At 40.0% G+C, this 15,391-nt stretch overlaps 1 protein-coding gene across 1 annotated transcript in view; it reads left to right on the top strand.

Moving 5' to 3' along the window:
* Nucleotides 1-15,391, top strand: part of PLXND1 (plexin D1) — a 212,728-nt gene that overhangs the window by 173,977 nt on the left and 23,360 nt on the right. The window contains exons 28-30 of the mRNA XM_015425233.1: nt 1,923-2,069; nt 11,951-12,107; nt 14,110-14,213. Of these exons, the coding sequence (XP_015280719.1) occupies nt 1,923-2,069; nt 11,951-12,107; nt 14,110-14,213 (408 nt within the window). The remainder of the gene's footprint in view (nt 1-1,922; nt 2,070-11,950; nt 12,108-14,109; nt 14,214-15,391) is intronic.

Genomic DNA, 15,391 nt, shown 5'->3' with positions numbered 1-15,391 from the left:
CTTCTTTTTTTCATGTACGTCTAGCCAGAATAATATATCCAAAGTTAATATTGCCGCCTCAGGTGCAATAGCCCTCATCACTTCTTGACTTCAGAATCCCTGAAATGCATCTTTTCCTCCCCTCTAAAAGAAACGATGAAGTATGAATTGCCATTTCTTCCACCTCAGTCTAAATGAGTCCTAATATATTATCCAATTTTTTGCACAATTTGATTCATCATGTGCATTGCTTTAAACATATTCTGTATGTGTGTGTCTGTTTAGAATCAAGGCTTCATCAATTCCAGGTCAAACTGTAGTTTCTCATTCTGTGGCATTTCTACTGTTTGTGCAACTGTTGTTTCACTAGTGTAGAAAAATTAATAGAATTAAATTCAAACACTGTGACCTGGTTACCATGTCAGAACAAGTTGGATGTGGGTATCTGGGAGAGCATTAAAGAAACTCTGAGGGAAAAAGCTAGTATGGTTATAATGTTTTACATTGAAAGGTTGCTCATGGCAACTTAAATCTTGGCACTGCACAGCAGATGGCATATGCCTGTCTCCAGCCATGCAACAGCATCCTGAAGCTTGCACCAAGCTCGCTGCTTTAGTGATGAGAACACAGAGGTAATGTTAGCATCATCCAGGCAGATGAACAGATGTTTGTTGCCCATTTAGATTTCTAAAATATTTTACGAAATGTTTGTAGTTCTCTTGTCCTAAGTAATTTCAGAAAAGGTGTATGTTTGTACACATAAAATTAAACTACAGATAAATTAAACTACAAAAATTGATTGGATTAATTGATACCTTGAAGTTAAACTTGGTTAATTTGTTATCATAAATAAATTAGGAAAAATTGTACTGGGCTTGTGAATACAGTTATCATTATCCAGTTGCAGTGATATCAGTATTGAAGTACTGTTGTATATTAATAAGAGTTCAGGACTGGACAGATTCCAGCTAATATGGCTGTTAATCTTGCCTGTCTTCTAGATGTGAAGACATATATGTGTTGTGTTCTGAGCCCTATTGAACAATTATTAGTGGCAATTTATAAACACACACACCATTTCAGTTGTTTTAGGTTTTGTTTTGTTTGAGGTTGTGTTTTTATTACTATTTTTTTGCCTGAACTGGATGATTTTATTTTGATTCATTAACACCCAATTTTAACATGTTGCTGCTTCCACATCTGCATCCTGTTCTGAATAGCTGTTTGCAATGATGGGTGAACTCCCCTCAGCTTGATTTGGAACTGGGCTTGGCAAACCAAATTGTTAAAGATAGAGGCAAAAATAGCTTGGTTTATTCTTAGCACAATTCCTAAATTTGAAGTCTTTTTCAAATGGGAGCTAAATGCAACTCCCTAGGTCACCCAATAGTTCTAAATCACGCACACACAGTGGCATCCAAGGACATTTATGTTGCAATCCTAAACAGAATTACCCCATTGTAAGCCCATTGAAATCAAGTGATGTGTGTCCTGAGCACCGAGGACACTGCCCTTACAACATTCCACACACTTAGGATGAAAGTAAACGGTAACTCAGACCGTACCCCAACCTAGAGAAGAACTGTTAGGGTTGTAGCATTCATCCCATAATTAAGGCAGCCGTAAAAGCTTCCAGAATTTGTAACCAATCCAGGCAATTATGAACTTTAGCAGAATCTCTAAGTGCTTTAATTTCTGTGGAAATATTACTTGATTGTGTAGGGTGGTGAGCGCCTCCTGTGGATGAAAGATGCCATCACTTTCCAGGACTGCAAGCAAACTTTGCTTGTAACATTCAGCATGTTTAAAAGGCCGACATTTAAAGCCCAAAAGAGAGATAGTGCCTCTTGGAAGCATTTACTTCTCTGTAAAGATACGAGCTTTGTTGTGGGAATTTCTTTCTTATAGACTGTGAAGCCATTTCCCATTGTTTTAATTACCAGGAAACAGTTGGGGAGCCCTTCTTCCTGCTACTCTGTGCTATCAAACAACAGATCAATAAAGGATCTATAGATGCCATCACTGGAAAAGCCAGGTATACTCTCAATGAAGAATGGCTACTGAGAGAGAACATTGAAGCAAAGCCAAGGGTAAGAGGGTCCTATTCTTAAATATATAAAGGAATCATTAATATCCTGTCTAAATTTGCAGCATGCAAAATCAGTACCAGTTTTAGGAAATTATGTTTGCTTCCTCAGTCTCCCAGCTGAGGCATGTTTCTGGTTTCTGAGCTGCCACAAATGAAGTATCTTGTGGTTAGGGGGATGTTCCCAAATGAAGGTGGTTTTCGTTGATAATAGAGATTGAGGTGTAACCCAAGATTTTAAAACGAGCTTCATGGGACAGTCATCAAACTTATATGAGCTATTGAACATATAATTAAGGGGCAGAGAATTGCCTTTTGAGCCAAGATATGAGACAATGTATAATGAAATCACTTAGGTTGGCAAATCAAGACAAGACACACCCAGGAAGTATATTCCCTTCCTTTGGAGGAGTTTCCTTCTTCCAATCATCTCCACCCGGGATATTGGAATTGCGTACTCGGTTTAATCTTTAAAAGCATATAAAATGTATTTATGCAAAATAAAAATTTTAAAAGATTCATAGGGAATTGCATGGTCTGACTATACAGTTTCCCAAGGGATTGTGCATATCAGATATTCAAGTTTTCAGAACAGAAATACATCAGTCCATTTTGAACATGGCATTGCAGAATAGCATCTATTGGGCTTGCAAAAGTGCACACAAATACACATCAAATTTTAAACATCTGGGCACTGTGACCTCTGAGGCAGAGGATATATTGTCTACCTCAATTACATCTGATGGGCTGAGATCCAGGGTATGCTAAAAAAAAAATGCCAGGATCATTTGCTATGGAACAATGAGTGAGGTAAAATAAGAGTGGCTCATCTTTACAACTTCTGGCAAAGCAGTGATTTTTATGGCCAGTGAAAAAAGGTTGTTGGTTGTAAAACGGAGTCAGTGGTGTGAAGGCTTTTATACAGGGTGTTATAGGAATTGTGCTGAAAAGTAATGCTGTAAAATTCCTCTTGTGGGACTCACTCCACAACTAAGAATGTATGGTCAGGGGGGATATGTTCATCCCTGACAGTAAATGCAGTCGACAGACTTTTACAAGGTCCAAGCCAAACTCTGCTTTTGATTACAATAGCGTAAATCTGGAGCAGCTCTACCAGAATCAGCAGGGTCACTTCAGAGCTATGAGGGTGTAAATGAGAACAGGTTTTTGGCACTTGTATCCTTTGCAGCTTTACAGCAGATTCCCATCTGTAATTTATGAAGCAGAGCTAAGGAGGTTAGCGGCAGGGCCCTCAGTATTAACTTTCTCTTTGCAGAGATGATAGCTCCATAAGACCAAACTGGGGAAGTGCCGATGACTCTTTGTTTGCAAGTAACTGAAATAAAAGTAAATGCACACAATTCCCAGGTAAAAAAAAGAACCAGATCTGTTCAGAGATATCAGCAGCCCCCCTCCCTGGGGTGGGTAACTAGACTCTCTGTTTAAACATTATTATTCATATTAAACTTTTAAATTCTTTTACAGACTTTTCATGAAGCACTACCCAAGCTAGAAAGCTAGAACGGCACAATCAGTGGTTTGGGCCTGTCTGTGGCAAACATGTTATAAAAGGTTACTACCAAACATACCTGATTCTGTGATGTCCCAAATGCCTTTAAGAATACATGTAAATGTGACAACTCTAGCCCCATTCCCTCTTCTAGTTCTTTGTGAGCATATATGCTACCTTACACAAAGTCAGACTGTTGACCCAGCTGTCCTAGTACCATCTAGTCTGACCACTAGATGTTCTCCCAAGATCTCAGGCATAACATTTTCCCAGTTCTTTTACCTGATATTCTTTTAAGGAGCAATGATATGGATTGAACCTGAGACTTTATGCAGGCCAAGCTTGAAGTCTACTACTGAGCTATGTCCCCTCCCTATAGTGTGGAGAACTCTGCATTTCTCCTGTCACAGCTTGGAAATTCTTGAACAAAGAAATGACGGTAGTTACCTGTAGGGATGGGCATGAACCGGGAAAATGCAGTTTGGTATGGTTTGTGGCATGCTTGGTTCACGAACCACGAACTGTCACAAACCTTTAGGGGCTAAATGAACTGGTTTGGTTTGTGAGTTTGTGATGTGGTAGAAAGGCCCTCCCTTGTGCTAGTGACACCAAACTCGCAGGGGATCTCTGGATGACTCTCCTCCACCTGTCCTCCAAGTATGGTAAGGATTGGATTTATGGGGTCCAAGTTACAGCCCCTCAAAGAAGGTTCCTCCATCCTCTACTGTTTCCAATGGAGGGGGAAACAAGCAAAAAAGCAAAGGCAGTAGAAGGCCAGCAGAACAGAATCAACGTCCCTGAGAATCTCTGCAGTAGAAACTGAAGTGGGGGGCATTTTTGCAAGCCCAGCAGAACCAGTGCCACTGTGGCAGTACAAACCCAACAGGTCTAAGGTCAAACCAGAGAATCTCTGCAGCAAAAACCAAAGGTGCGGGGCATTTTTGCAAGCCCAGCAGAACCAGTGCAGTGTACTAGTGCCCAGCAGAACCCAGTGCCATTGTGGCAATGCCAGCTCAACAGGACTGATGTCTAGCACAGAATCACAGTCCAAGCAACGGGGGGGGGGGGAGCCCAGCAGAATAAGTGCAGTGCCAATGTGACAATGTCAGTTCAAACACAATCCGAGCAGGGGGGTCATTTTTTGCAAGCCCAGCAGAACTAGTACAATGTACAGAGTACCCAGTAGTACCAGTACAATCACAGAGTGCCTAGCAGAACCCAGTGCCTGTGTGGCAATGCCAGCTCAACAGGACTGATATGAAGCACAGAAGCGGCACGTGTGGCCGTGGGGGGGGGTTGTTACATTACAACCTAAAATAGTTGGAATGAAAATGTGGAGTGGGTTTTCAATTAATGTCTCTGGGCTCAGATAAATTGCTCTGGGACTGGAATAACAGGCCCCAGAATAGAATGGTGATCCCCTGGAATAGAATTCATTCCCTGGGACTGGAGTGACAGCCCCCCAAGTGGAATGACAGCCCCTGGGAGTAGCAGAAGTGTCCTGGGACTAGAATGAAAGCCCCCAGAGTGGAAGGGGGGACACTGAGAGTAAGAGAAGTCTATGGCACTGGAATGACAGGTTGCAGAGTGGAATGATGGCCCCTGGGAGTAGCAGAAGTGTTTGGGGGCTGGAATGACAGCCCCTAGGAGTAACAAAATTGTTCTGGAACTGGAATGACAGCAAATGGAGGTAGCAGAACTGTTTTGGGAAAAGAATGACAGGTTACAGAGTGAAATTACAGCTGCTGAGAGTAGAAGAAGTGTTCTGGGACTGGAATGACAGTCCCCAGAGTGAAATGACATCCCTTGCGAGGAGCAAAAGAGTTCTAAGGGTGGAATGACAAGCCATCATTCCCCTTTCGGGGCTGTCATTCTTGTCCCAGGACATTTCCACTATGACCCATAGGCCATCAATCCACTCTTGGGGGTTGTCAGTCCTAGAACACTTCTGCTACAACCCACAGGCTGTCAGTCCACTTTGGGTGCTGTTGTTCCAGCTCAAGAACACTTCTGCTCCTCCCAGGGGCTTTCATTCCATTCTGGGGGTTGTCATTCCAGCCTCAGAACACTTATCCTAGTCCCAGGGGCCGACATTCCAGTCTGGAGAATGTCATTCCAGTCCCAGGGCACTTCTGCTCTTCTCAGGGGCTGTCATTCCAGTCTGGAGGCTGTCATTCCAGCTCCAGAACACTTATGCTACTTCCAGGGGCTGTCATTCCACTCTGCAACCTGTCATTCCTGTCCCCAAACAGTTCTCCTATTCCCAGTGACTGTTATTCCAGTTGGGGGGGGCTGTCATTTTAGTGCCAGAACATTTCTGCTGCTCCCAGGGGCTGTCATTCCAGCCCCTGAACACTTCTGCTACTCCCAAGGGCCATCATTCCCATCTGGGGGCTTTTAATACACTCCCAGAACACTTCCTCCACACCCAGAACACTTTCTCCATTCCCAGGGGCTGTCATCCCAATCTCACAGCAATTTATCTGGGCTCAGAGACTTTAATTGAAAATCCACTCTGCATTTTCATTGCAAGTATTTTGTCCTGTAATGTATTTCAGTGGAGTCCATGCAAGTCAATTGGCAGTCCTCGTTCCCATTATTCCTAATGGGTCTTCAAGCCTTTCTCATTGTTTCCAATGGGCAATCCTTTCATTCTTTTAGTACATCCCCCAGCAGGACCAGTGCAATATACTAGTGTCCAGCAGAACCCAATGCCACTGTGGCAGTGCAAGCAAAAGGAGGACTAATGTCAAACTAGAGAATCCCTGCAGTTTCAATGTGCAGAATGCCCAGCAGAACCCGAAGGGAACACCGAACACTGGCGGGGGGGGCATTTTGAAACTGACATGAGTAATTTGAAACTGACCAGAGTATTTCCAAGGCTGGAGAATTCCAAGCCCCACCCCCACCTCCACTTTGAATTTTGGTAAAACATTTTGATTGAATGGAGACAGTCTGTCTGGAAATGTATCCATTCATGAACTCCCACAAACCTCCATGAACAGCTTGAAAGTTCATGGAAAGTTTGTGCTGGTTTGCAAACCACAAACCGGCCAAAGTTAATCACAAACGGGGGTTCTACGCATGCATCGGTTTGGTTAAGGTGCTTCCAAATTACCTCCCAGAGAAGTCAGTTATTAAGCCTCCAAAGAAGAGAGATAAATCTTTGGGAAACAACCTGAAACATCTGCGAAAAGTGGCAGAGAATCAAAGAGGTTTGAGCTGCACGAGATTTCGGAAGTGAGTGATATAAATTGTGTTTACTTTCTTCTCCACTCTCCCTGGGTGGAGGCTGTAACGAGAGGAGCAGCGTAAAAATGGTGACTAAGAAGGAATTGAAAGATTTAACACAGCTTATTGTCACTTCGGAACAGAATGTGAGAGGGGATATTAATGCTCTTAAGACAGATTTGAGTCAGTTGGCATTAGAAGTTAAGAGCATAAAAAAGGTTGCTGAAAAGGCAGCCCAAAAAGCTGAAGCTAATGAGGCCAAAATTAAGGAGCTGACTAGTAGATTAGCGTCCATGAGCGACCGTCAAAGAAGGAGAAATAAAACCTTACACTCAAAAACTATTTGAAAATGGAATACTATTTACATGGGGATACCCAGCAGTAATACTGGTATTTAGAGAAGGTAAACTTTTCCGAGCAAAAAATCCAGTAGAGGCAAGGAGAATGCTGGAGAGACTGGGAATCAGTATGACGTCGTTGGAATCAGAAGCTATGGAGGAAGAAGAAGCCCAACAAAGGGAAGCTTTCGACATAACTACATCTAGTAGTGAAGAAGGAGAATCGAGTCAGGCTTTGCAAAGCCAGTCAAAACGTCCAAGAAAGGATGCTAGCTGCTCTTAGATTATAATTGGCACCATATAATGTGAATAGAGATATAAGTTGGTGTTTGAGGTATTTTGTTTGTGTTTAATGTATTTTGAATTATTTGGATCAGAAACAATATAGAATAAGCATGGTGGCTTATATTGAAACTTACATGATTGAAAGAATAAGGGAGGGGGGAATTGGGAACGTAGACCTCAACCAAGTAGCGAAGAGGTCAGGAGGTGTATGCCAACTGTATACCCCTTAGGGGAGGCTCTTCGGGGAGGGGGAAAGGGGATGAGGGGGACCATCGAAGTAATAAAGGATAGACATGAGCAAAGATATAATGAATGTATAGACGAAAATGGTTGAGACATTAAAATTGTTATCTATAAATATAAATGGTTTGGCTTCAGATTTAAAGAGGTACAGATTAAAAAATTTGATTAAAAAACATGGAATAAATATAGTGTGTTTGCAGGAAACCCACAAATCTAAAAAGGATAAAAAACCTTTGTTAAATTCGCCACTGTGGGAAACAAAGGTGGAAGCAAGAGGAACTAAGAAAGCAAGAGGGGTAGCGATCCTTATACATGCTAGTTGGAAGATAGAAGTATTAGATCAAATAGTAGACTTAGAAGGAAGATATGCTTTTCTGAAATTTAAGATGAATAATAGGAAGTTTACAATAGCTTCAATATATGCACCAAATACAGGCCAGGTAAGATTTTTGAATAAGATATTTCAGAAACTGCAGAACTTCTATGAAGGCGAATTGGTAGTGGCAGGAGATGTTAATTATGATTTTAGGAAAAGTAAAACTCTGAAGCTTAAGAAATGGAAATTGAAAGATGCATTTATGTATGGAGGGAAAACGTTACAACCTACATACTTCTCTAATAGATTTAAGAACTTTTCATATATTGATTATGTTTTAGTAAAGGAAACAAATGAGATAGAGGTGGTGAAAACAATAACTGAGCCTATATGGATTTCGGACCATGCTCCTTTGGTAGTTCAATTTAAATTAAGCGAAGAGCGAAAAGAGTTTATTTGGCGATATAAGGCAAATTTGCCTTTAATTGAAGAGGATCGGTTGGACGTAAGGAAAAACATAGAATGTTACTTTAGAGAGAATAGGAACTCAGCCAGGGAAGAAGTAGTTTGGGATGCAGCCAAAGCAGTGATAAGGGGAGTTTATATTGCTAAGGAAATTAGAATTAAAAGAGAAAATAATAAGGAGAGAAGGAGGATAGTAAATGAAATCACGCTAAAACAAAAGGAACTTCAGAGTAACTATAATAGGCAGACTCAGGAATTATTAAAAAAACTTAAAAAAGACTTAGAGAATTTAGATTCTTTGTCTATGTGGAAAAAAGAAATATTAGTAAAAAACGAATATCATAGAATTAATATGAATACAATGAAAAGAATGGCTAATTATCTAAAATCAAGAAAAGAAAAACAAAAAATAGGATGTGTCAAGGGGGATGGGGGGAACCAGCTTTTTAAAAATACTCAGATAAGAGAGGAATTTGCTAAATTTTATCAGCAACTATTTAAATCTGGAGAAAACCAAAAATTTGAGGAACAACTAGATAAGAAGTTAACATCAGAACAGAGAGAAAGACTGAATGAAGAAATTACAAAGAAGGAAATAGCAGAAGTAATAAAAGGGTTAAAAAATAGGAAATCCCCCGGGTTGGATGGGTTCACGGCAGAATATTATAAAGAAATGGCGGAGATTCTGATTCCAGAAATGCAAAGATTATTTAATTATATTCTAAAAGAAGGCAAAATGCCAGACACATGGAAGAAAGCTGAAATTCTACCAATATTAAAACCCCAGAGGGATCCATTAGATATAAATTCATATAGACCAATTAGTCTGATGAATCAAGATTATAAAATTTTTACAAAAGTGTTGGATAATAGATTGGGAAAACTGCTATCAAAATTAGTCAAGGAAGATCAATATGGCTTTGTCAAAAATAGATTCATAGCCCACCCATTGAGAAATATACTAAATGCCTTGTCCTGTAAAAATAAGAAAACATTAGTTTTATTAAAATTAGATGTATATAAGGCGTTCGACACTTTAAATCATGATTATCTAATGCAGGTATTGGAAAAATTTGGCTTTAGGGGACCGTATTTGAATACTATAAGGGAAATTTATAGGGGAGGCAAAGCAGTCATTAGAATAAATGATGGACATACTAGAGAAATCTTAATTGAGAGAGGAGTAAAGCAAGGGTGCCCATTGTCCCCTAGGCTATTTGCATTAGCAATGGAACCCCTAGCAGATAGGATACGAAATAGTGGTAGAATTCAGGGATTCCAAATAGGCAAGGAAGAACTTAAACTGAATCTCTTTGCGGATGATATCCTGCTGACAATAAGTAACCCATTACAGGCAATAAGAGAATTGTTAGTTATTTTAGACGATTTTAAGTTAAGTTCTGGGCTTGGAATAAATATTAAGAAATCTGAAATAACATTTATTAATGTACATAGAGAAACTAAAAGAGTGATAGTAGCATTAACGGGGATGAAATCAGGAGTTAGGAAGATTAAATATTTAGGAGTATATCTCGATAGAAATATAGAGAGGCTGCAAAAAATTAATTATAATAAGGCTTGGTCAAAGATAATAAAGAAACTGAAGGAGTGGAAAAACAAGAATTTGAGTATTTTAGGGAAAATTAGAGCAGTAAAGATGTTTATACTTCCAAAGATGCTATATTTACTTCAGGTACTCCCAATAGAATTAGACCAAGCAGTTATGAGGAAATGGGATGAACATATTAAAAACTGGGTGTTTGGACGGAAAAAAGCAAGAATGATAAAAAAATTAGTATATATGCCCCAAGATGATTTAGGATGGGGGTTACCATGTATACAAGCTTATTATGATGCATTTCAGCTAAAAATAGTGATGGAGTTAGAATGGAGGAAAGAGGACAAGTGGGTAAGATTGGAATCTGAGATAAATAAGGGAGCAGGAAGTTATGGAATGTATTCTAGAGATCTACGAAAAGAAATAAGACAAGCAGAAGGACCAAGGAAAACAGCTTTACTTGTTTGGAAGAGGTGGGAAAAGGTATTGATGCCACAAACTTCAAAATGGACTCCACTTAGGTATATATGGGAGAAGGAGATGAATCCGAAATTCTGGGACGACCTGCAGAAGGAAGGAATATTAAGAGTGAAGGATATGTATAATAGCCAAGAGAATCCATTAACGCCTCAGGAGTTGAATAAAAAACTAGGAAACAGATATTGGTTAAATTCAATGGGGTTATATTCTTTAATTAAACAAGATAAGTATAAAGAAGCTATTAAAAGGGAAGACAATAATATGGAACAAATACTACATGTGAAAGAAATAATAAAAGGGTTGGCAGGGAAGATTTATTTAGAATTGGTGAAAGATAAGGAATTTATGTGCAGAAGCTTAAAAAACAAATGGAATAAGGAAAAACAAATTACTACTGAGGATGTTAATAAGTTAATGGTGAACTTGAAGAAAATTAAGCTAGAAAAGTATAGAGAACTCGAAATGAAGATAATCTGGAAGTGGTACAGAACCCCTGCCCAACTGGCATATATGATAAAAGGGATGAAACCTAATTGCTGGCACTGTAACGCAAAAGAAGGGTGGTACTCTCACTTATGGTGGGAATGCCCAATGGTGACAGATTTTTGGGAAAAGATACGGAGGAAAATAGCAGCGCTATGTAAAGTCAACCTGGATATAGATGTAGATTTATCATTTATGGGTGTATTGGGAAACCATAGAATTGAGAAACAAAATCAGGATATTTTCAAAGTCATGTTATTAGCAGCGCATGCAGTGATTGCATATGGTTGGAAGGAGAACTCAAAATGGACTTTAGAAAAATGGAACGAATATTTATACGAATATATACAATCAGACATATTGGAATGTTTAAAGCAAGATTAGATATGGAATGCAAAAATGAAGGAGATAAAAAAGAAATGGTCGGTATACTTTAAATGGGTTTATAAAGGGGAAGCCAATAGGGGTATATTTGAAAAGTTGGAAAGAATGTGCTCGTGGTTGAAAATGTAATTTGAATAACATGATGTTGACCACCTTAGGGGGGGAGGGATAAAATAGGGGAAAAGAAGTATCAAAAATTTTGGAACTAAACTGTAATGTAATAACAATATTGGGATATAATAAAAAATTATAAAAAAAGAGTACATCACAAACTTTAGTTTCATATGCTGGTTCATGCCCATCCCTAGTTACCTGTGCTGCTTCCTGCTTGCGATAGTAAGGTGTCCCTATGTTAAAGTTCATACAAAGAACAATTCAGAGAAAGCATCCACTGCTGTACCTTCTGGTCTATTTGGTCTGTGTATACAGAAGGCTGTTTCAGTCTGTAGGGCTGTAAAATCAGGTTTCACCAACCTCAGAATCAATCTCCCCCTCCCTTAATATAATGTATAGTGTGAGTCCATGGTTCACAACCTTTTTCCCTCCAGCAAATCCTGCAAATCACACCCTAAACAGCCATTTTTCTCCACAGAATCTCAATGTTTCTTTCCAAGGCTGTGGAATGGACTCCCTGAGTGTTCGGGTCATGGATACAGACACTCTCAGCCAAGTTAAAGAGAAGATACTTGAAGCCTTTTGCAAGAATATTCCATATTCCCAGTGGCCAAGAGTAGAAGATGTTGACCTTGGTAAAAATATATATATATCTTTCTCCTTTTTTCAGAGTGTGAATGATATTCACAGTACACATGGTTCATTCTCAGACACTTGCACTATATTTTGTGATTTTCTGTCACTTTGGGATTAAACAGTACATATGTGTTAACCCTAATTCCTTAGAATTATAATCTGGAGCTAAGATCAAGGACTCCCAAGTCCAGCACTTGTTTAGCACATGTTCAGATGGAATCTACTGCATTCTACAGAGACGAAACATTATACTGGATTGGGGGTGGAATAAATGATTTAATAGAGCCTGCACTAGTGACTGTATAATCCTAAAATCAGTGGCTTTAGAAGGGTTTACCTGACCTGGATAGCCCAGGCTAGCCGGATCTCATCAGATCTCGGAAGCTAAGTAAAGCCAACTCTGGTTAGGATTTGGATGGGAGACCTGTCATGTCTGCTCAATAGTGCCTCCAAGTCAAATCCAAAATCTGTTTATTGAGGTTTCAACCAAATACAATTAAAACACATTCCTACAGCTGCATTCACTCCCACTTCCTACATCCAACTTATGTACTCCTCTTCCCATAGCAACATACACACACCTGCACCGCAAGACCACCACCAAGGAATTCCAGAGTTGCTACTCAGAGGCAGGCAATGGCAAACCACTTCTGAATCTCTCTTGCTTTGAAAACCCAACAGGGTCTCCATAAATTGGCTAAGACTTGATGACCAAAAAAACCCTCTGCTTAGGATTGTACTGTGAGTGGCCCATTGGCTCTTCATATTTCTGTCACTGATAAATGCTCTAGATACACGCTAAGCATCCTGTCTTGCGCTACTGTACTACATTTGTCTCATGATAAGGGATAAGAGCTGCTGATTGGTCTATAGTGTATTCTGCGGAAAGGCAAGTGGGGTAAATGTGAAAGTTGCTAGTAACCACCGCCAGACCTCAGAAAATGGCTTTTGACAGTGGGAAAGGGCAAGTCTGACAGAAGGGAGGACAAAATGAGGTGAAATTTGTGGAGCCCCCCAAAACCTGGCATAAGGTGAAATTGAGGGCATTTGAATTACATACTAGGCAGAAGGTGCAGTATCAGCTGAGACAAGAAAGCCTCACTTGCACTGAGTAGTGGTGCAGCTATGGTAAAGGATTAGTACATGATTGAGAATTAGGTCTTCTTGGCTTCTTCTTACCTAACACACTGTAGTAGTTGCAGGAGTAATCTTTATTATAAAAGATATTAGCTACTGAGCAACAAGCAAGATGAGGTTTTAATAAACAGACCTTAGTATTGTTTACAGTATCTTCTTTAAGATGTGATCCAGGACCTGTCAGCAAAAAACACTGACGGTCACAAAACTTTCCCATGTTCCCCTACTCCACCAGTCTTTTCCAACCCCAAGGAAGTTTATTCCTGCAGTTGTGAGACCAACATGGACTAATACCTGCTTGGGAGGCCGCGGTGGGAAGGGGAAAGGAGATGAAATTATTCTTCCTGCCCTTTCAGTCAGTGCAAATCCACTAATGGAAGAGGACAAAGGAAGATATATCTCTTCCTCCCTGGTCCAGCCTCCTGACCCACTGTGGGGTCCAACTAATACACTGGAAATCAGTTGAATTAAATAAACATGTTCAAAAAGATATGTTAGTTTAATTTTTTTTTTACTTAAAAAAATCCATATACTTGGAGATTGGATGCTTTTATTTTGTTACCAGATTTCTTTCATTTACGCACAGTAAAAATATATGTGCAGTGCTTGAATTGGTGTAGGATTTGCATTGTGAAAGGTGCATATAAATCAGAATACGGTGAAGAACTTTCATATTTTCACCTCCTTGGGTTGACTTTGGAAGATTTCCACCATGAGTAATTGAAGGTGTCTGCATTTGGCCCTTAGAGGAGCAGAGCTTGGCACTGAGACACCTGTGTCCCTTGTCAAAAGTGGCATCAGAATACTTGCCAGCACAAGCAGTGTTCAGGCGGGGCTTCCATTTATTCCATTTTCTGTGTTTAGAATGGTTTGCCACAAGCACTGACAGCTACATCCTTCGGGACCTTGATGACACGTCAGTGATGGAGGATGGCAGGAAGAAACTGAACACGCTAGCACATTATAAGGTAAAAAGAGTGAATGCTCCAAGAAGTTCCCTTCCTTTGGGCTTGCTTTTCCTTAGGGACACTCTAGGATTTGCTTTCCAAGCAGGATTAGCAGACGCAAGCAGGGAGGTTGCCATATCTCCGTGATAGCTTCCGGGGAACAGACATCTGCCCTGGCGAGAAACTCGTTAATATTGCAACACATCGAGACTAATTAAACGCTCTTCATGCAAAACAAGTTATTGCTGGGGGGGAAAGCCTCTTATTCCCAGTGGCTGCCATCCATCCTAATTAAAATCAGACCATTCCTCCTTCTAACTAGTAGCGGTGACAGAGTTCCCATTGGTCAATTATGGCCTGCAAGTGGCCTATTTTCTTTTGTTTTCTTTGAAGAAATAACTTTCTTTGAAATAAGACTTGAGAAATTTAAGCTTGTATTTAAAGTAACTTTATGCACATATTGTAATTTCATGCAAATAGGTATGTCACGGGCCACTAAGTGCTAGATCATGAGGAAGCAAATTCATACAAACAACATGCCATGCTGAGCTGGGCCATGTTGTTTCATTAAAAACAGTGAAACAACAGGTGGCCATGCCTGCAAATTAGGCCTTGCCATGTGACTGTTCCACAGTGGTACTTTGGAATGACTCCCCAGGAGGAATACACTTGCAGAACGTCGCAATGAAAAATTCACGTAGGTGTTGCAAAAGTCTCTGAAAACAGGATATTAGATTTCTGTCGTCTCCTGTATGAAGAACAGTCATGAAAAATCTGTGGATTTATCATTCTGAAGTAATTCTTTCCATAATAATTCTTCAGCGGAAGAAAAATATCCATCTGAAACGAGTGCATCTTTACCAGGATTCCAGTTACATTTCATGTGTTTTGTCCCTGCACAGATCTTTGCATGCAGATATGCATAAGTACAAGCTCAGGTTTTTAATGCTTGTTTTAACATAGCTTTGAATTTGTACCTATGATTCCAATACATTTAATGCAGTAGTCAAGTTAGAACAGATAAAAGGAAGTACTTCTTCACCCAAAGAGTGATTAACACATGAAATTCACTGCCACAGGAGGTGGTGGAGGCTACAAGCATGGATGGCTTCAAGAGGGAATTGGATAAACATATAGAGCAGAGGTCCAACAGTGGCTATTAGCCACAAGGTATAGATAGGAACTCTCAGTCTGGGGCA

Source organism: Gekko japonicus, unplaced genomic scaffold (assembly GCF_001447785.1).
Source record: "Gekko japonicus isolate JY-2015 unplaced genomic scaffold, Gekko_japonicus_V1.1 scaffold2, whole genome shotgun sequence".
Taxonomy (NCBI): Eukaryota; Metazoa; Chordata; class Lepidosauria; order Squamata; family Gekkonidae; genus Gekko; species Gekko japonicus.
Note: the sequence above shows the minus strand (reverse complement) of the source record. Positions and strands in the feature narration are given on the sequence as shown.